Here is a 19,056-nt window from a genome sequence, read left to right as displayed (position 1 = left end):
GAAGCTGCTCCGGGGCAGGGCCAGGCGGCGGTGAAGGCGGAGCCGCTGCTGGGCGCGCCTGGGGAGCTGCTCAAGCAGGGCACGCCCGAGTACAGTTTGGAAACTTCGGCGGGCAGGGAGGCCGTCCTGTCTAATCAAAGACCCGGCTACGGGGACAATAAAATTTGCGAAGGAAGCGAGGACAAAGAGAGGCCGGATCAAAGTAAGTTATAAAAAGTGAGGAAATACCCAGGCCGAAGGCCAGGCGAGGGGGAGGGGAGGGGAGAGGCAATAAACTGCGGACAATGTGAAGGGAAAACGCGGCGGTGACCGGAGAGCGAGCGGGGGCGGAGGGAATTGGGAGGAAGGAAGGGAGGCAGCTGGGTGCCCCAGAAGGGGAGACTGAGGCCGCCGGCGGAGCGCCGCCCCCACTCCTCCAAGTCCAGGAGGGACCCGGGGCGCAGGGGCCAGCTCGCCGCTCTCTGGGCCTCCCTTTCCCCGCGCCCCGGAGGCCCGGGCAGAAAGCCCGGGAAGAGGCCGCCGGCCGCCGGCTGGGAGAGGAGCTGGCGGGGCCAGGGAGGCAGCCGGCGAGGCCGAGAGCCCGCGCGGGCCGGGGCGGGAGCGCACCGGGCTTCCGGGCATCGCGCGGCTGGCAGAGCTCCCCGCGCCACGCGCACACCGTAAAAGCCGGCCAAGGGGAAGTGGGAGGGGGCTCATTAGGATTTTATTTGCGATGCAACAGCTTGGCGGAGGATTGTTCCTAGCAGATCTCGCTCAGTAGCCGCTCAGGGTCCACAGCCGGCGCCGGGAGGGGCGGGGGAAGCCCAGGACCGGGTGACTGAGCCCCCTCCCCGGATGCGCCGGCCCCTCCCTGGAAGCCTTCCCTCTGGTCACCCCCTCCCCTCCTTGGCATCCTCGCCCGGATTGCCGCTTCCTTTTCTGCGGTCCCCGCTGCTCTCCTTGGGGCTCCCTAGCTCCAGCCGGAGCTGTTCGCCTCACGGGGAGTCAGGAAATCGCTTCCGAACTTCGGGGCCGACCGGCGGCCGTGGAGAAGGAGTGATCCTGCAAGGACCCTGGGGAGAGGAAGGGTGGGGGAAAGAGAGGCTTGCAGAGAGGCGGAGAACTTATCCCCCCAAGGTAGTTTCCCACCGTCTCCCACCCCTCCAAAAGCACCCCCGCCAGGAACCCAAGTCTGGCTAATTTCCAGGAGGTGCTGCCTGCAAAGAGGGGCTGGAGCGGAGTCTCGGATCTTTCATTTTTAAGGTTGAGAAGGGCAAATCGGTCGGGGGCTCTTAGCCCCCAAACAATAACCTGCAGGCTAGTGGGGAAAAGCCCTCAACCCTACCTGTTTTTGGAGAGTGAGGGTCAGATTTTTAAATCTCTGCTTTACTCTGCTTGCCCTGCCGGCTTTCCCACCCACAGAGTGGCCCACAGGCCTCTGCCTGCTGGAGGGTAGAGAGCTGTCCTGCTTCCCTGATATTTCCGTGGGGTCCCACCGTCTCCAACCTGCCAGGTTGAATCACAAGAGCTGACATTAGGGTAACACAGGGCTCTTCCCAACCCTCCCTGCTCACACCTAAACAGACCCCACCCCCACCCCAAGCCCCCAAACTCTGCCTGGAAAGTCCATTATTGCAAGGCAGCAGTTTGGCTGGGATCAATTATTAACAGTTTTTTTCCTCTTTCATATTTAATGCGGCTGCGGGTCCCATCCCAGACAATCACATTAAGGAAATAGCGCTGCAAATTGGTAAGACACGGTACTTAGTGTAGGATGAACCAGATTATTAATATTATTTTTTGAACTATTCAGGGCTTTTCATTTGGGGTGAAGGAATCTAGCAGAGGCTGAGTGTTATTTTTAATTGGCTCTGCTTTATTTGGCAACGTTTCTGAGTTTAGGGGTAAGGAGAAGAGAAGGCTTGATATATTTTTGTTCCCCCCATTCCACTTAGTCACCCCTTTCTCTGTTCCCTTGTACTGCATGGAACCAGTTGGAGTTAGGTGTGCCTGTGCCCTGAAGGACTTCTGTTACCCCCACTTCTGTTAATCCCACCTTGGGATTGGAGCAATCTTGCTTCCCAATTTCCCTGAACTTGCTTTAACCAAACTGCGAGCTGAGCAGGAGCAGAAAAGGAGACTATTGCAACCATAAGTTATCTGTGAGCCCCCAGCGCTCCCTTGTCCACAGGCTGGAGTTGATAAATGGTTGCAATTGGGTTGCATGTGAATTGGAGTGTGCTGGATGTTTGCGTCTCTAAATGTGAACCCACATTTGCCGGGTGTGTGTGTGTGTGGGGGGGGATATCTGGACAGACACACATTTCTGCTGCCATGTGGCCCAGAGACACAAGCTTGTGGTCAGGGCAAGAGGGTGCAGTTAAACTGGAATGGAATGCCAGGAGGAGCTGTGGCTGAACAGAAGCCACTCTCCTCTCCCCTAGCCCAGTCCTTCTCCCACCTCTCAGACCCAGAGCCAAAACCCTGCTGCCACTGTCACCACCCCTGGTTAGCCTGGAAGGGCTGGTGGGGGAGGGGGCTTTAGCCAGGCTGGGCTCGGTCCTGAGTCCTAACCAGTCTGGACCCAAGTGGAGAAAGATACTGAGAGAGACCCTCAGGCAGGCAAAGCGTTGGAAGTGCTGGCAAGACTGGCACAGGTTTGGCCCAATCCTGTCCAAATAACTCTCATCTGGAGGTGTCCATAGTAACTCCTGGCCCATTTGGGGGAACCTTTCTGGGAACTTGAAGGCCCAGGCGCCCCTTTCTCCAATGCAAGATGGGGAGTGGAGACCCAGGGGTGCAACCCTCCTGGAAGGAGAACCTGGGGCCCTTCACCCTCCCCTCTTTCCGTTCTTTGATTCTATCGCTGCTTCTCTTTCAGCCAACCCCTCCGCCAACTGGCTGCACGCTCGCTCTTCCCGGAAAAAGCGCTGTCCCTACACCAAATACCAGACGCTGGAGCTAGAGAAGGAGTTTCTGTTCAATATGTACCTCACCAGGGACCGTAGGCACGAAGTGGCCAGACTCCTCAATCTGAGTGAGAGACAAGTCAAAATCTGGTTTCAGAACCGGCGGATGAAAATGAAGAAAATGAATAAGGAACAGGGCAAAGAGTAAAGTCTCCCCCCACCCCCCCCGCCCCGGCCCTCCCCACCCCTTCCCCATCTCACGCTTATTTATAAGTGATGGCTGCTGAGCCAGGGCTGTCTGGGATGTATTCAAGTGAATGGGGAAGGGGATCTTTCTCTTCAAAGTCCTTCTCTGCATCGAGAGCCTCTCTCCTTTCCTTTGCCCTTACCTGGCCTTCTCTTCTCCCTGGGCCTCAGGAGGAAGTTTTGTTGATTTAGAAGGTAGTTGTAGTTGGGTCCTGAGAAGATGATGGGCCCCAAGGAAAGAGAGCCCTGAGTAGAGTCCCTAGAACTCTCCTGATTTGGGGGAAAGCCCTAGCCCCTCACTTTCAGCCGGCCTGTTCCCCCACCCCCACCCCCACTCCCACCCCTGCCCCTATCCCAAAGTCACCCAGGGACTCACCAACTGCACACAGCCCAGCAGACACCTGCACGCATAAAGCCTGGAGCCCGCAGTAATAATGGGGGACAGCTCACCATCAACACTCCCATGAAGCGACACCCCAAATGCAGACCATCACACCCCCAATCTGGCAGAACAGCCCGCAGACCATCAGCAAGCCCAGGTTTCACCCCTGATGCAATACCCACCAAGATGTCCAGAGACACATGCCTCAATGAGACACTGCTGCTCAGAGGGCTCAGCAGCTCAACAGCATCCCCATGGAATCCTGAACTCTGCCAGGGGCATGGACTCAAGGGCAAGTGGGGTTAACTCAGCCCCTAAGCTGGTGGGCTAGGAAGGGCAAGGAAAGGCAGCGGTGGTCTTCTGAGAGTCTCCTAGGTTTTATGAAGGCATCTCCCCACCCCACCCCCCCTGCGCCCACACACACGTTTTGCTGCAGGAAACTTTAATTCTGCATGTTGTTTTCCCCTCCTTCCAACAGAAGGAGGTCAGATCCTGGGTTGTAAGCCTTGACAATGTCATCTTCCCATTCACCTGTGCCCCAAGTGACAGAGACTGTAGCTTCTCCTGCTCTACACCAGCCCCCCCCCCTTTCTTCCGTATTCCCCCAGCTCTGCAATTGACTCTGTTCGGCCAGTCCACCTTGCACCGGCCAGTCAAGCCGCCCCTGTAGAAAACACCCTTCCGCCCCCCTCTCGGCTAGCGCTACCCTTCCGTGGGCAGGAAAGCCAGGTCAGGAGAACCCAATGGAGAATTTATGGTGAATCGATTCCCCGGGCTCCTTTCCGGAGCAAGTTGTGGAGGACAGGAAGGAGCAAAGACTCCCCAGCTCGGCTCCGGCTCCGAGCTTGTTGACTTGTTCCTCCCATCCGGCCCAACCCGACCCGTGCGGAGGAGCCTCGGGCTTGGCAGCTGCTGCTCCAGCGCAGAAGCGCAGAGACCGGCCCTGCGCCCGGCTTTGCCTCTCGAGACTCGGGCCTGGATGGCGACCTGCGCTGCCGCTGCGCGCACTCTTCTGGGAAGCGTCCCGCGTGCTAAGGAAAGAGGCGAAATCGCATCTAGGCATTAGGCCGGGAGAGCTTATGTTGCTTCCCTTTCCCTCCTCCTGTTACCCCACCTCTCCAGTCCCCTTCAATTCCATGGACTCTCGCCCCTGCTTCTCCAGACCCTACAAGGGAACATTCCAGTAGAACTTTTGTTTTTTCTTTTTTCTTTTTTGCTTTGTCGGTGACAGTCGTGAAATTGTGCTGTGTTCTGTGATTTCTTTGGGGGTGATTGTCTCGCCTGTTTTCAGTTGTCGCTTATATGGGAGGGTTGTGGGTGGGAGTGGGGAGGGCGAGGGGCTTAGAGCTCTGATTGTTTGTTTTGGAAGAAAAAAAAAGCAAGAAAAAGAACAAAAAATATATATCACTCTAGAAACTAAATCTCTCCTTGTGTCTCATTCTGTGTTGGCTCTCCTCACCTGACCAGAGGTAGAGGTCCTAGCTCCAAGACAGTGGCTTGGAAGAGAGACTCCTGTGCCCAAGAGGTTTCTCCTTAGACCTTGCAGGATGGGCTTCCTGGTGGGGCTGAGAACTGGCCCAGACCCAAGCTCCCAAGACCTCCACTTAAACTGAGTGAGAGCTGGGAGACTGGAGGGGGGAGAAAAGGAAAGATCGGTGGTTCGGGGAGAGGTCTGAGTCTGCAGAGAGCAGTGAGATCGCCCTCCTAAGTTGCAGTGGGGTCTTCCCCACCAATTCCAGAGCCAGAGGGAAGGCCAGGCCTGCCCTGCCACCCCCTGGAAGCAGGTCCTCACTCAGCTGGCTGAGAAAGTCACCTTGGTTTGTGACTTTAAAATAGCAGGCAAGTGAAGAAGGAGGTAACTTCCTTCCATTCCCTGAAGCAGAGGGACAGGGTGTGGATAGAGGCCTCTGAAAGGCCAGGCTGTCCTTTCTTCTGCTCAAAAAGAGTCCACCCCTTAGGGTTTTCAGTGCTCACCTGGAGTTGGCGCCTCCAATTTGAGCCACGGGGTAGCAGCCTTGGTGTAAAGCGGGTGGATTGGGTAGGGGTGGAGGCCTGGGGAGGCAGCTTCTACAGGCTGGGAGGGAAGGTTGAGTGTGGAAGAGAAATGTTTCAGGAGAGGAGGGGAAAAAAAAAAAAAAAAACCTTCCCAGTCGGACCCCAGAACTAAAATCAGTTTCAAGAGGCACCTTTCTGTCCCCCTCAGATTGTGGTGTCCCGGCCAGAACCTTGAATGAGGAGCGCTGCTGTTCTCGGCAGCCCGGCCATTCTCACCCAGGCGCTGGGATTCCGCTTCTTCCCGGGCAGGTGCTGGGGAGCCGGGCCGGAGCATCCTACCGGGCCCACCCAGCGGCGCTGCAGTGCCTGAAGTTGGGATGGGAGTGGGGACAAAGCATGGTTCCAGTGAAAGGAGCCTGGAAGTGAAAAGGCCAGGCCTACCCCTCTCCAGCGAACGGAAGGATGAACTAATCGGAGAGACAGCAGGAGGCGGGAGGACGCAAAGCTCCGGGGTTTGGCAGAGCCCCGGTCTGCATCCTCCAAGGAGGGTTCCATTCGGTACCAAAAGTGAATCTGCCTTTAGAGCTTGTGTAGACTAGGCTGCCTCTCCAGCCTGGGCTCCCAAGACCCAGCCGGTGCAGAGAGTGAGCCGAGAAGGCTGGATTCCGCCAAGAGGAAACACAAAAATTGAGGCAGGAACTGGACGGAGTGCTGCGGGGTAGGGGCGAGGGTGCCAGGGGAAGCCTCCGGCGGCGGCGTCTGCGTCCCCAGCCCGGGGTGGCTTCTTTAAAGACAAACAAAGGCTCGGATGCGGAGGCTCGGAAGCCGGAGATGGGGAAATCTGCTGTCATAAAAGAGAGATTCAGAGAGAGAGGGACCGGGAGAGTGCGAGACAGAGAGAAGCCGGGAGAGGAATTCAATGCCGTGTGCGCAGCAATAAAAGAATATGACCGCTATAAAAGTTTATAGCGTATAAATTTCTGAAGGTTAAGAAACTAAACAGCAGCAAAGCAAACAGTGAGGGGAAACTTTCCGGAGCTGAGAGAGCCACAGCTGGGCCTGGGCTCCCGGCCCGGCCGGCGAATGAGTGGGCCTGGCTGAGCCGCCCCCACCCTCACCCGCCTGGGTCGCGGGTCGCGAGGTTTCCGGGGGCCCCAGGGGGCAAAGAGGGGCGAGGAGGGAGGAGGGAGGGAAGAACACTTTGTTGTCACAAATGCTTCACAGAATGCAATTGGGACTCTTGCCTTTGTTCTTCGCACCCCCCCCCCAATCCGGCGTCCTAAAGAGAAGCCCCCTGCACACGCGCGCGCACACACACACACGCAGGTCCGGCGGGGCCAGACGTCTGGGCGCGGGCAGCCTCTTGATCCCTTTACAGTCCCGACCCACCCTCTCAGGGCTCCTCACCCTGCAGAAAAAGCCCAATTGTTTTCCCTAAGAATTTCAAACAATCGTGTTGGGTTTGAAAAGTGCTCGCCTCCCCCTTTTACGGGCCATAAAGGGCGCACTGCTCCGCGCGGTCTCCGCCCGAAATTACGGTCTTGAGGTGGGGGCTAGGGAACGAGAGGGAAAAAAAAGCTTCTAGCTTCCCATCCTGTCGCCTTGAGTTTGGGGGTGTTTTTTTTAGCCTATCCGCACAATTTCCTGAACCATTTTTTAAATTTCTGATGCCTTTTCTCTCGTCTGCACTCGTTCCCCCCCCCCTTTTTGGTAATAATGAAAGTTTCTCCGGATTGTCGCCGCGATGCCAGGCTGTCGGAGAGGCTTGGGGGAGCCGGCGGAGGGGGCGCCTTTTCTCAGTGCGGCCGCTAGATGGCACACTTGCTCCACCTGAAAATCCCCGGCGCTGCGGCTGCGGGCGCCGGCGGCTGCACCTCGCGCCTCGGTCCGCCCTGAATCTACAAATTGAGCGCTATCAAAAGTCATGAATAATTTGCGCAGAATAAAAACATAGGGTTAATTAAGGTCATTTCCCCCATTTTATAGATTTCAGATGTAGTGGGGTTGACACCCCCTTCCCCTTAAACGACCAATTTCTGAATTTCCCCCGGAGGACGGCTCAGGGCTTCTCACGCAGTTTCTATGTTCCGTGGGACAAAAAATGCATGACAACGGTGGATAATAGTAATAATAGGAATAGTGGATCCAAATAAAACAGGAGGATTGGTTCAGGAATGTGAGGTTATCCGGGGAAGTGGGCGAGAGGAATGTCTGCGGATGCGGGTGAGCAGGTCAGGTGAGAGGGGTGAGCAGCAGCAGAAGGTCTGATGGAGAGGAAGCAGCCCCAACCAGCTGCAGGATCCGGCGGGAGAGGGAACCGGGTGAGCCAGCCCAGGGTGGGGGTGGGGGCAAATTGGGGGAAAGGGATCCGTGGCTTTGGTGTGGATTCGGAGGTGCCCAGAGCCAGCGGGGCGGCTCCGTAGTGCGGACCAAGGCTCCAGAGCCTTTGTATGTGGCCGGGGCTGGGCGGGGCGGCGCCTGGCGACCCAGGCGCGGGCCAGGGTCTCCCCAGCACGGCGAGATGAAAAAGGCTCCGATAGTTCCTTGGTTGTTCTGGGCGCTCCAAGTTGGGCCGCCAAAAGAATGCGTTTTTCGGATGGATGTGGGGACAGGCGCGGTGGGAGCAGGGTCTCGGTTCTCCCCGTGTCCCCTGGCTTTCAGGTGTGAGTTCTGGTTCCTTGCGCCCAGGCCCCGGCCCCAAACAAACCTGGGGAACACCGGTCCTTTGGCAATTTAGCAGCTGGAGGCCTGGATTCCCGGCATTTTTCGTTCTAAGATATGCGCACTGTCAGCTTGCCCAGAGCCCCCTCAATTCCAAATCTCCCATTTCATCCGGCCTGGCCCCATCCGTGCCCCCCATCCGGACAAACCTGCACTAGAAATAGACCCCCCCTTCCTTAAAACTAGCCCCGTGGCAGCCTCTCCTCTCTTCCCCCAGGACCGGGTGCGAAGAGGCAAGCTGACTTTCTCAACTTGAGTTTCCCTAATAAATCTGCGCTCCGTTGGGTGTTTATAAATTATCTCCTCGCTCTTTCTTGTTTTTTCTTATAATAGAAACATTTTCCTTCCATCAGGAATTTCTGGCACGGTGTAGGGATGATTTAGAACAAGCCATTGAATTTCTACCTCACCGGTGAGTCCTCAGATCATGACCATAAAATCCCCCGCACTTGATAAAAATGTTCGCTTCGGCAACAACTTAACTCTGCCTTCCGCTGCTTCACCGCCCCTTCAGCCTGGCGCTGAAAATTCAAGACTCTGGCTCGCTCCCCTCCATTTCTCTCTCTCTCTCCGCTTCCAGCCCCTCTCCCATTCTCCGGATTCACTTTGAAAGGTCCGAGTGGCCCCGCTGGTAATGTCCCCTTGGAAAAGGTGATCTATTCATTTTTGCAAAGGTTGCAGTGAGTGGGATCCCCAAAAGGCACCCCTCCAAAAAGCAGGCCACTCTCTCGTGAGTAGACAATAGATCAAATGTATTTGTAAAGCCTCCACCTCTGCTGCTAGAAAATTTCTTTCTCTCTCTCCTTTCCTTCCTTCTTTCCTTTCCTTTGGACAATGGACAGTGGACTGTGAGTCACTTTAGGAGGCCTTTGATTTGGATCCTCAGATTGTGGCCTTCTAAAGCCTGGCCACCGTTGTCAGTAGGCTCAGTAGGCCAGGAAAAGCAACTGACATTGAGAATGTGGCACCCAGTCAGCTGTGGGTCCTACAGCCTGGGTTCCAGGCACTAGGTCCACAGGTCTGAAGGGAGAGCCGGGTTTAACTAGAGGCTGCCAAGGAAAGAGGGGGAGAAAATGGGGGACTCAGTGGCCTTGCTGCATCCCAAGTACCTTCTACCCCAAGGTCAGTTTAGGTAGTGACAGTGGCTCAAAGGATGGTGAGGGCCAAAAAGTGCCTCTCCTCATATACACATTCTGCAGTCACTGCCCAGGACAGTGGGCACCAAGGCCAGGCACCTGGGGCTTCAGTGCCCAACAGTGGCCTCCTTGCTCTTCCCTCCCTCTGGGGTGCTGATGGGCCCAGCAGGACCCTCCCACCCAAGGGTGCTGCCAAGGGTGCTGCCTGTGATGTTTGGGAGCCAACTGAGCTTGGTTACTGGGTCCCAAGGCCTGGGTGCATGACAGGGGCAGCCTGACTGGGTGTTCCTCTGCTGGTGGCACATCAGGCTGCTCTGCCATCACACAGAGTTGGTTTCCCAAAGGCTTGAAGACTGGGCCCCAGTACCTTCTAGAGGCCCCCTCCTCATTCCAGCACCCTACTCTCAGGCCACCCCAGGTTGTGTAAAACTGCAGAATCTCCATTGCAGGGTGAGTTTTGCTCAGGTCCTCATCACTGCCCATCAGCCAGAAAGTTTCTTTCTTCCTCCGGGTGGGTACCTCTGGGCACCCTCCCAGACCCCTTTGCCAAAGAAAATCCTTGTTTGTGTAATGAGGGAAATTTGGTGAGTGACCTCGGGGAGGCAGAGAGGGGCAGCTTGGGGGCTCCGGAGAAGGAGTAAGGGCAGGTATCCCACAGCTGAAGGAGGTGGAAAAAATCTCACAAAAGTCACTGCTTGCACCAAAAAAAAAAAAAAAAAAAAAAAAAAAAAAAACCCAAAACTCATAATCATTCTCATTTCAGCTTTGTCACCCCCACCGTGCTGCAGTCGGGCGGCGGGGGCGATCGAAGCTGCAGTTTTATAGCTGTAGAGGAAAGAACTCGTAAAATGCTAACAGCTTTTATGCGCTGCGGCATAAACAACAACAGACTCGGCTTTATTGCATTTTATAGTTTGTTAAAGAGTTTACAGCCGTTTTTGGGGGGCCGGTTACCCAGCCAATTCCCTCCACACGATAGTTAAACCTTTATCAATAATAAGGAAATTGATCATTAAAGCTTTAAATATGACTACCTCGTTTGTTTGAAAATATGTTTAGGAGAGGAAGCTGTATGATTTGATAACTTGTATTAAAATACCAATTACATTTATAGGACCTTTTAAAACTCGGCGCAATTAAACCGTGTTCTTTTACATTTTTCCGAAGCGACCCTGACATTTAAAAAGACTCCAACTGCCTCGTTAAAATCGCGAAATTAACAGCGTGCCTCCGCCTGGCGCGCGTTGTGTATGCGTGTGCGTGGTTTTTTCCGTGACTCCCCCACATCAGTCTTTGGGGGTGGTCTGCGAAGGTATTTGATTTGTTGTGAGGCGAGAGATATCTCATTAATGTAGGTAGTTAAACAGATTTAATCCGTATTCAATCTCTCTCCCCCCTCCCCCCTCTCTCCCCCTCTCCCCCTCTCCCCCTCTCTCTCCCTGGGTGTTTTTTTCTTCCCCTCCTTTTTTTTTTTTTTTTTTTCCCACTCTCTCCTCACTCCCTGGCGCTCTCTCGCTCTAGCTCTCTCTCTCGCTCGCTCTCTCTCGCTCTCACCCTCGCTCTGCGTTCTGTCCGGGAGGAGTACGGAGAAGCCAATAGGATGCGGGGTCTCTAATGGATGCAAATGATCATGAAAAGACAGTGCAAAATATGAAACAACTCATTTGCAGGGAAGTAAATCACCGAAAACTGTTTATGAACTGGCATCCCTTCTTCGAAATGTAAAGCGAGGACCTCTTTAAGTGGCGGTATATTTTTGTTTGGGGGGTGGGGGGTGGGGGGAGGGCGAGCGAGCCGCGGCTGCCATGCAAGCTTAGACTTTTGGAGGCTTCGCTGTCCTTTTCTGTTCCTGGAAATCACAAAAAGTGTGGTGGCTTCGAGATCTTCTTCGCCTTTTCTTTCTTTTCTTCCCCCCCCCTCCTCCCTTCCCCTCTCCTTTCCTGGCGAGGGTGACTAGGAGCCGGCGAATCCGCGTTTTTTTCTCTCTCTCTCCCTCCCTTTCCCCCTCCCCACCCCCTCCCCAACAGCCCCCAACTACAGCCGCCGCCGCCGCCGCCGCCTCAAAATTCAATAAAATGAGCTCTTATTTCGTCAACTCACTGTTCTCCAAATACAAAACCGGGGAGTCCCTGCGCCCCAATTATTATGACTGCGGCTTCGCCCAGGACCTGGGCGGCCGACCCACCGTGGTGTACGGTCCCAGCAGCGGCGGCAGCTTCCAGCACCCGTCGCAAATCCAGGAGTTCTACCACGGGCCGTCGTCGCTGTCCACGGCTCCCTACCAGCAGAACCCGTGCGCCGTGGCGTGCCACGGGGACCCGGGCAACTTCTACGGCTACGACCCGCTGCAGCGGCAGAGCCTGTTCGGTGCGCAGGATCCAGACCTGGTGCAGTACGCCGACTGCAAGCTCGCCGCCGCCAGCGGCCTGGGCGAGGAGGCCGAGGGTTCGGAGCAGAGCCCGTCGCCCACGCAGCTCTTCCCCTGGATGCGCCCGCAAGGTGAGCTCGCGTCGGGGCCGGCGCGGGGAAGGGAGACCCGGGGCCCAGGCCGGGCACGGGGCCGGGCAGGCCGGCGCGGTTCCTCCAGCTCCTGGAAGACGTGCTGGCTCTGTTCAGATTGCCTCCCCTTCCTTCTTTCCTCCCTGACGTCCTTCCTTCCTTCCTTCTTTCTTTCCTTCCCTTTCCCCTTCTTTCTTTTTTGTTTCCCTTGAAGGAGGTAGCTAAGCGACATTTCCTGAATCCATAAACCCCTCACCCTGCCTGAATTTTCTTGTGCTTCCCCTCCTTTTTTTCTCTTTTACTGTTTTATGGGGGGTAGTGGAGAATGGGTGGTGGGAGCGGGGGCGCTCAACTTTTGCACTTGTCAATTGCTTTATAGTTTAATTACCCTGAAGAAAACTTTTCTTCTGGGGCAGAGGCTCTGGGGGCTTTTCAAGGTGGGTCCATTCGTCCCCATCTCGGCTTTTTTATTCTTATTCCCCACCCTTCACATCCTTCCTTCTAAAGTTTATGGCACTTGTAATAGATTCAACCACCCCCGCCCAACTCTCTGGTGCCGGTTACCAGGGGAGGGGGGCTCTCCTTTCTGGCTCCCTTAGATGCAGTGGTGTCTGATGCCCCCTCCCCCCACCTCCGCTGACCGCGGCCTCCCAGCGCCCCCGCCCCTGCGCAGGGTAGAAGGTCCCCTGCCCTTATTATACTGGTCTCCTAGGCTGGTTCACGAATCTTCCAACCTTCTCCGTCTCTGCCCCCTCCCCCACCTTCCCCTCCCCTCTGTCTCGCCCTTTCCCCCATTCCCAGCAGCCGCCGGACGCAGGCGAGGCCGACAGACCTACAGCCGCTACCAGACCCTGGAGCTGGAGAAGGAGTTCCTATTTAATCCCTATCTGACTCGCAAGCGGCGGATCGAGGTATCACATGCGCTGGGACTAACAGAGAGACAGGTCAAAATCTGGTTCCAGAACCGGAGGATGAAGTGGAAAAAAGAGAACAACAAAGACAAGTTCCCCAGCAGCAAATGCGAGCAGGAGGAGCTGGAGAAGCAGAAGCTGGAGCGGGCCCCGGAGGCGGCAGACGAGGGTGATGCGCAGAAAGGCGACAAGAAGTAGGCTCCAGCTGGGACTGCCAGGGCCGCGGCCGCGCTGCGTCCGCGGGTCCCCAGACCGCGCTGCTGTCGCCCGCCCCCGCCCGAGAGAGCTCTGGCCCCGCGAGCGGGGCCGGGAGCCTGGCCTCCCACCGCAGCGTCCCCGCCGCGCCAGTCCCCGCTAGTGGTAGTATCTCGTAATAGCTTCTGTGTGTGAGCTACCGTGGATCTCCTTCCCTTCTCTTGGGGGGCCGGGGGCAGGGGGAGAAAAAAGGATTTTAAGCAAGGACTCCCTCGCCCTGCGAGGGTGAGCGGCTGCGGCCTGGCTGAGCCCCCCCCTACGCCCCCGCCCCATGTAAAAAGCCTCCTTGTGCAATGGTCTTTTTTTTTCCTTTGAACGTGCTTCTTTGTAATGACCGAGGTACCGATTTCTGCTAAGTTCTCCCAACAACATGAAACTGCCTATTCACACCGTAATTCTTTCTGTCTCCCTCTCTCGCTTTCTCTCTGTCTCTCTCTCTCTCTCTCTCTCACCTCGTCCTCATTTCCCCCTCCCACCCTCTCTCCCCGCTGCCCTCCCTAGCTCGCTGGCTTTTTCTCTGGCTTCTGTCTTTTCCTCCCCCCCCCACCCCCCGCTTTGGTTTGACAATTTTGTCTTAAGTGTTTCTCAAAAGAGGTTACTTTAGTTAGCATGCGCGCTGTGGGCAATTGTTAAAAGTGTTCTTAGGTTTACTGTGAAGAGAATGTATCCTGTATCCGTGAATTGCTTTATTGGGGGGAGGGAGGGCTAATTATATATTTTGTTGTTCCTCTATACTTTGTTCTGTTGTCTGCGCCTGAAAAGGGCGGAAGAGTTACAATAAAGTTTACAAGCGAGAACCCGAGACTGGCTCGGCCCGCGCTCCTCATTTGCTCCCGGCGCCTTGCAGAGCTGGGGGGAGCCGGGCACCCGGCTTCTGCGCCCGCCTGGCCAGGCCGCGAGAGGAGGGGGCGGGGGCTGGAGGCAGGTGGTGCGAGTCCCTGGGCCCAGGGGCGCAGGGGGTGAGGGAGGCGGCTGCGCGTGATTGGAGGAGAGAGGAACGAGGGAGGGGAGCCGAGAGAAACCCCCTCCCTTCGCGTTCCGAGGCTGCCGGCCCCGGAGACCCCGGAGCACAGGCCACGCTGGAGAGATGCGCCTGGGCTACTGGCTGTATCCACCCCCCCCAATACACACACACCTCCCCCTTTGTTTTTGTGTGCCCTCTCCAGTGTGTGTGTTGGGGGGCCATAGAGCTAGAGTGCTGGGCTGCTGCACAAGCTTATATTTTTCTTCTTCCTGGACTGTGGTGGGGGGAGGGAGCAGACAGAGAAGCGAGATGCTCTTTCCTGCCTCTTACTTTCTGGGACTTGGCCACCTTTGCCCAGCTCCGAGATGGTTGCTCAAAGCCTTCCTTCCTTAGCTTGCTCTGCTTCCCTGGCAGCCACGCTCCACTGGGGCATCCGCCTCCCGGAATCAAGAGAGCAGCATACCGGGCTGCCCTCCTCCCTTCCTTTCTCCTCCCACCCACCCCACCCCCTTCCTTTTTCTTTTTTTTTTCTTCAAACCTTTAAATTTTTTTTTTTTTTTTTGTCACCAGAAACCGCAGCATCCAACGCCTGTGGGCTAAGTCTCGTGCCTCTGGGAGCACCCACAAAACCTCAGTCCATCCCTGCCCATCTGTCTGGGGCACCGAGAGATAGAAAGGGAGAGCAGTGAGAGGGAGTCGCGAGGCCAGGCTCACCTCGTTGTTCACCTCAGGAGCAACGGACCAAGTCCAGACCAATTTCCCCCAAAGGCCAACCGGACTGAATCGGTCCAGATTAATTATGACCTGCCCTGAGCCACCCACTCACCCCATTTTGTGCAATCTCTGCGTTTATTTCTCGCTGAGTAACAGGCTGGGGAGGATGCGTGTGGGTGGGGGGGGCGGTTGACAACACGGATCGCTCTCGCTCTCAGAGGTTATTTATTTTCCCTTCCACTCAATTTCTTCCTCCCCAGATCTCGCCTACAAGCTGCCTCCAGCCCACGGGGTCGACAGCGGCCCTTGAGCCCCCAACCCGAATCCACAGGGCCTGGCTTTCCCATTCATTATTGATCATATTTTATAAATCCAACGCCACACAATTTTTTCCACATTACCGGGAGCCGTGGGGAGGCTGCCCCGCCATTGGCAGAGGGGACGTCACGTGGGCAGGGTCACGTGGCCCAGAGAGGAAAAAGGGGGTTCTTTTTGGTGTAAATCTGGACTCTAATTCTGTAATATATCAAGGAATCTCGTAAAACCGACACTAAAACGTCCCTGCCTACAAATCATCCGGCCAAATTATGAGTTCATTGTATTATGCGAATGCTTTATTTTCTAAATATCCAGCCGCAAGTTCGGTTTTCGCTACCGGAGCCTTCCCCGAACAAACTTCTTGTGCGTTTGCTTCCAACCCCCAGCGCCCGGGCTATGGAGCGGGTTCGGGTGCTTCCTTCGCCGCCTCGATGCAGGGCTTGTACCCCGGCGGGGGGGGCATGGCGGGCCAGAGTACAGCTGGCGTCTACGCGGCCGGCTACGGGCTCGAGCCGAGTTCCTTCAACATGCACTGCGCGCCCTTTGAGCAGAATCTCTCCGGGGTGTGTCCCGGCGACTCCGCCAAGGCGGCAGGCGCCAAGGAGCAGAGGGACTCGGACTTGGCGGCCGAGAGTAACTTCCGGATCTACCCCTGGATGCGAAGCTCAGGTAACGCCGCGCACCGAGCCGTCCCGAGCTGCAGTGGCCCGGGCACACTCCCCGGAAGGCGCCCCCTTCCCGGCCAAGTGTCCCTCTCCGCGTCCAGAGTGCTCCTGGCAGCAGGTCGGCCCTGGGGACGCGGCACCCCCCTGGGCCGCGACCCGGCGCGCCGTCCCCACTCCCATTTTTGCTTGGTGCTCTCAGGCTCGCCGTGCTTCCCTGGCGGATCCCTCTCTGCCGACGCCGCGGCGCTGTGAGCCCCCAGCCCCCCACCCCCCCACCCTTCCTCCCGGCCTTTTAGCTTTAAATATTTATCAGCCGCGCCGGCACGGGCTGGAGACGAGGCCGTTTGTCTTGCGGAGGAAGGCTGGGGTTTGCAGAGAATAGCCATTAGGGTCTCCCCCCTCCCTTTTCCCTTCCCCGCCGGGGATCTCAGCTCTGGGTGTGTCCCCCAGCCCCAGCTTGGATAAGGTCTGGGGGAGGGGGCTGCCGTGCTCAGCAGTTCTCCCCTCCCCCTTTCTTCCCAGCCAACCCTGCTCCCCCATTATTCCCTTCTGGACAATTAGAGGTGGGCTCTAGAGGCCTGGGGGGAAGAGGGGGTGTGAGAGGAGATGAGGATCCAGCCAGGGACACAGAGCCAGAGAGGCAGGTGGAGAGAGGGGGGCTGAGGCCAAGAGAGATAGGCTCCTGACCCCCCAGTGAACTTGGAAAGGGGGAGGCAGGAGAACGAGTGAAAGGAGCAGAGGCCTCAAAGGAGTACAGCTGGCTGTCTCAGGTGCCCATCCTAGCACCCCTGGAGAACTGGCCGACAAGTTTGCATGTATCCTTCCAGGAGGGTGAATGTCCTCTGAGGGGAGAGACTAGGACTCCAGGGAGCCCCATCAAGAATTAGTGAGTCCCGGCCACTGAGGCAGCTGCTGCAGGAACCCCAAGATACCAGGGGCCCTATGGGGTTTCCTGACAAGCCTGTCCCAGACATCTTTCTTGATGTTGCCCTGGAATGGGGCCAACCTCAGAAGACCCAAGACTTGTGATCAGAGGCTCCCAGTCCAGCCACGGTGAGGGCCAGGAGAAGCCCTGCTCTTACACCATCCATATTAGTGGTCATGGTCCCCCTTACCTGCTCCATAATTCAACCGCCTTTCCAGGTGATTTATTAAAGCCCCAATTTTTCTGCTCATAAACATTTCAGCTTGGCTTTTATCTGACTTGAAATTAGGGCCCCCTAGCCCCTCCTCCCACTGTCTCTTTCCCAGAAGGGCTGATACCAGCACCTCCCCCAGCACAACCCCCCCCCCCCACAAGCTGCTTCCACAGGGTTTGGGACCTAACCTGGGAAGCTCTCCCCTGCCCTTCAGCCCCCACCAGCCAGATATTCCACCCCAACCCAGGCTGCTGTCTGTCTTCTCCTCCTGTGTCTTCTTGGAGGAGGTTGCTTTGGAGGGCTGGGTCATCTGGGCAGTGGGCAGGCCGGACAGTCTGGCCTCATCTGAACCTCAGCCACTCACTCACTGGAAAATAGTCCTCAGAGGGCAGCTGCTCTCAGATGAACTCCGCACTCCAAGGAAATCTGCAAATTCTCACCTTCTCATGGTTCCACAACAGACTGGGGGAGGAGGGGACTGGACCTATGAGGCTCTTTGTCTTCTTTTCTTTAGGGCGAAAAGCCCCCAGGTCAGACCTGGAGCCCCACTATAGGGTTGGGTTGCTTGCATGGCTTCCATTGTCTGCTACCCAGAGACCATCAGAAGCAGCATCAAAAAGGGGAGGCTTGGGGTTCCAGAGGTTTAGCTGCCTTTCATCCCACGTACACCCCTTAGGCACAGGGCCTTCAAGAGCCAGCAGGTTAGACCTTGGGTCCAGAAGCTTTAGGCTAGAAGACTTCCTGGGTGGGAATGGGACTGTTTGTCTTGGGAGGCCTGCAGAAAGGTCTGCGTGTTGAGGGAAGAGGGCAGGCATAGCCTGGGGTAGGGAAAGTGACAATTTGGTGTCATGGGAAACTAGGTGCTTCCAACCACAAAGGCCAAACCACATACAGGGTCCATGAGGAAGGTGAACACGCTCACGGCTTTTTCCACACTCACGGCTTTTTCTCCTGGAAATACTCTGTGCAGGGACGGACCGCAAGCGAGGCCGCCAGACCTACACCCGCTATCAGACCCTGGAGCTGGAGAAGGAATTTCACTACAATCGCTACCTGACAAGGCGGCGGCGCATCGAGATCGCGCACGCGCTCTGTCTCACCGAAAGACAGATTAAAATCTGGTTCCAGAACCGCCGCATGAAGTGGAAAAAGGAGAACAAGACAGCGGGCCCCAGGGCCACCAGCCAGGACAAGGCTGAGGCAGAGGAGGATGAGGAAGAGTGAGGGACAGAGAAAGAGCAGAGGAAGAGAGAGAGGGAGAGAGGGAGAAGCCCAGCTCTGGGAACCGAACCAGGAAACTCAAGTCAAATAGGGAGAAAACAAAATAAAAAAAAACAAACAAAACAAAAACTATTTAAATGAATAGCAGTACATTTTTTTTTTTTAAGGAGAGAAGGTGAAATTTTGGTTTCTTAACACTGAACAGAAAAATACTACCTATAGTAAAGTCTGACGACGGGTTTGTTTTGTATAATATGGGAAGGATATCACCTACCTATTCTGTAGCTTTCTGGAATCTGCCTCCCTTTTCTATGTCGCTAATTGTAAGGTCTTTGGTAAAAATCTTGCTGTTTTGTAAGTCCCTTCTTTGTGGTCTGTGGGTCTGGACTAATGTGTGTGGTTCCCCGCCTTTCTGAGCGCCCCCGTCTTCCCGGTATCGCACTGAAGGGGCTTTAGGGAGCCCCAAGAACCCACTACCCAGCTCGTATCCCCTCTGTGCCCCTGGCCTGCCCATTGCTCCTTGTTCCTGCCAGACCCTGTGATCTTCTTTACATTCTCTGTGTATCTGAAGGATGGAGAAATAAAAGCAATTAAAAATAAACAGATGCCCTATTTTCTGTGTCTCCCTAAGGCTGGGAGGGGGCGAGGGATAGGCACGTATCCCAGCGCCCCTCTCTCTGCTCCAACTTCTGCTGCTGGCTCATGTCTTTCTGGGCTGGAGTCTGCTCTTTTTTTTTCCTGGTGCCCCCTGCTCTGGGCGACTGCCAACTAGGGAACCCCAATATTTTACACACCTATATTCCCTTACATTCTTTTACACATATTGAAACACGAAGGGACACAATCACACCTATTTACAGGCTGACATCACACATGGACTTAAATAAATATGTACACTGTCACATACAGTCACAAACACCCCTATTCATATGCTCACAAATAAATATACAGGCATTCACGCATCCCAGTTCCTGCCCAGAACACATGTATTCACATTCACAT

General features: G+C 55.9%; 2 protein-coding genes across 4 annotated transcripts; both read left to right on the top strand.

The window, feature by feature from the left end:
* HOXB8 (homeobox B8) lies at positions 114-13,835 on the top strand. 3 transcript variants are annotated; one of them, XM_003358074.3, is made up of 5 exons: positions 114-202; positions 8,586-8,644; positions 10,890-11,116; positions 11,396-11,867; positions 12,669-13,835. In XM_003358074.3, exons 4-5 carry the CDS (start codon positions 11,444-11,446, stop codon positions 12,974-12,976), a joined length of 732 nt encoding a protein of 243 aa, XP_003358122.1. In that variant the 5' UTR covers positions 114-202; positions 8,586-8,644; positions 10,890-11,116; positions 11,396-11,443; the 3' UTR covers positions 12,977-13,835. The 3 variants fall into 3 exon arrangements, with proteins under 3 accessions (XP_003358122.1, XP_020922770.1, XP_020922769.1); XM_021067111.1 differs by having other exon boundaries at positions 10,890-11,867; positions 12,672-13,835; XM_021067110.1 differs by lacking the exon at positions 8,586-8,644 and having other exon boundaries at positions 10,890-11,867.
* HOXB7 (homeobox B7) lies at positions 15,145-18,655 on the top strand. Its single transcript, XM_003131549.4, has 2 exons — positions 15,145-15,698; positions 17,804-18,655. Exons 1-2 carry the CDS (start codon positions 15,299-15,301, stop codon positions 18,055-18,057), a joined length of 654 nt encoding a protein of 217 aa, XP_003131597.1. The 5' UTR covers positions 15,145-15,298; the 3' UTR covers positions 18,058-18,655.

This window comes from Sus scrofa, chromosome 12, assembly GCF_000003025.6.
Source record: "Sus scrofa isolate TJ Tabasco breed Duroc chromosome 12, Sscrofa11.1, whole genome shotgun sequence".
In the NCBI taxonomy this organism is placed as follows: Eukaryota; Metazoa; Chordata; class Mammalia; order Artiodactyla; family Suidae; genus Sus; species Sus scrofa.
This window is presented reverse-complemented; position numbering and strand designations above follow the sequence as displayed.

Bases quoted from the DNA above. Each gene is read 5' to 3' on its own strand.
- HOXB8 (XM_021067110.1), top strand. From the start codon at position 11,444: ATGAGCTCTTATTTCGTCAACTCACTGTTCTCCAAATACAAAACCGGG. The intron at 11,868-12,668 runs GTGAGCTCGCGT...CCCCATTCCCAG, and splicing joins CCCCTGGATGCGCCCGCAAG to CAGCCGCCGGACGCAGGCGA.
- HOXB7 (XM_003131549.4), top strand. From the start codon at position 15,299: ATGAGTTCATTGTATTATGCGAATGCTTTATTTTCTAAATATCCAGCC. The intron at 15,699-17,803 runs GTAACGCCGCGC...TACTCTGTGCAG, and splicing joins CCCCTGGATGCGAAGCTCAG to GGACGGACCGCAAGCGAGGC.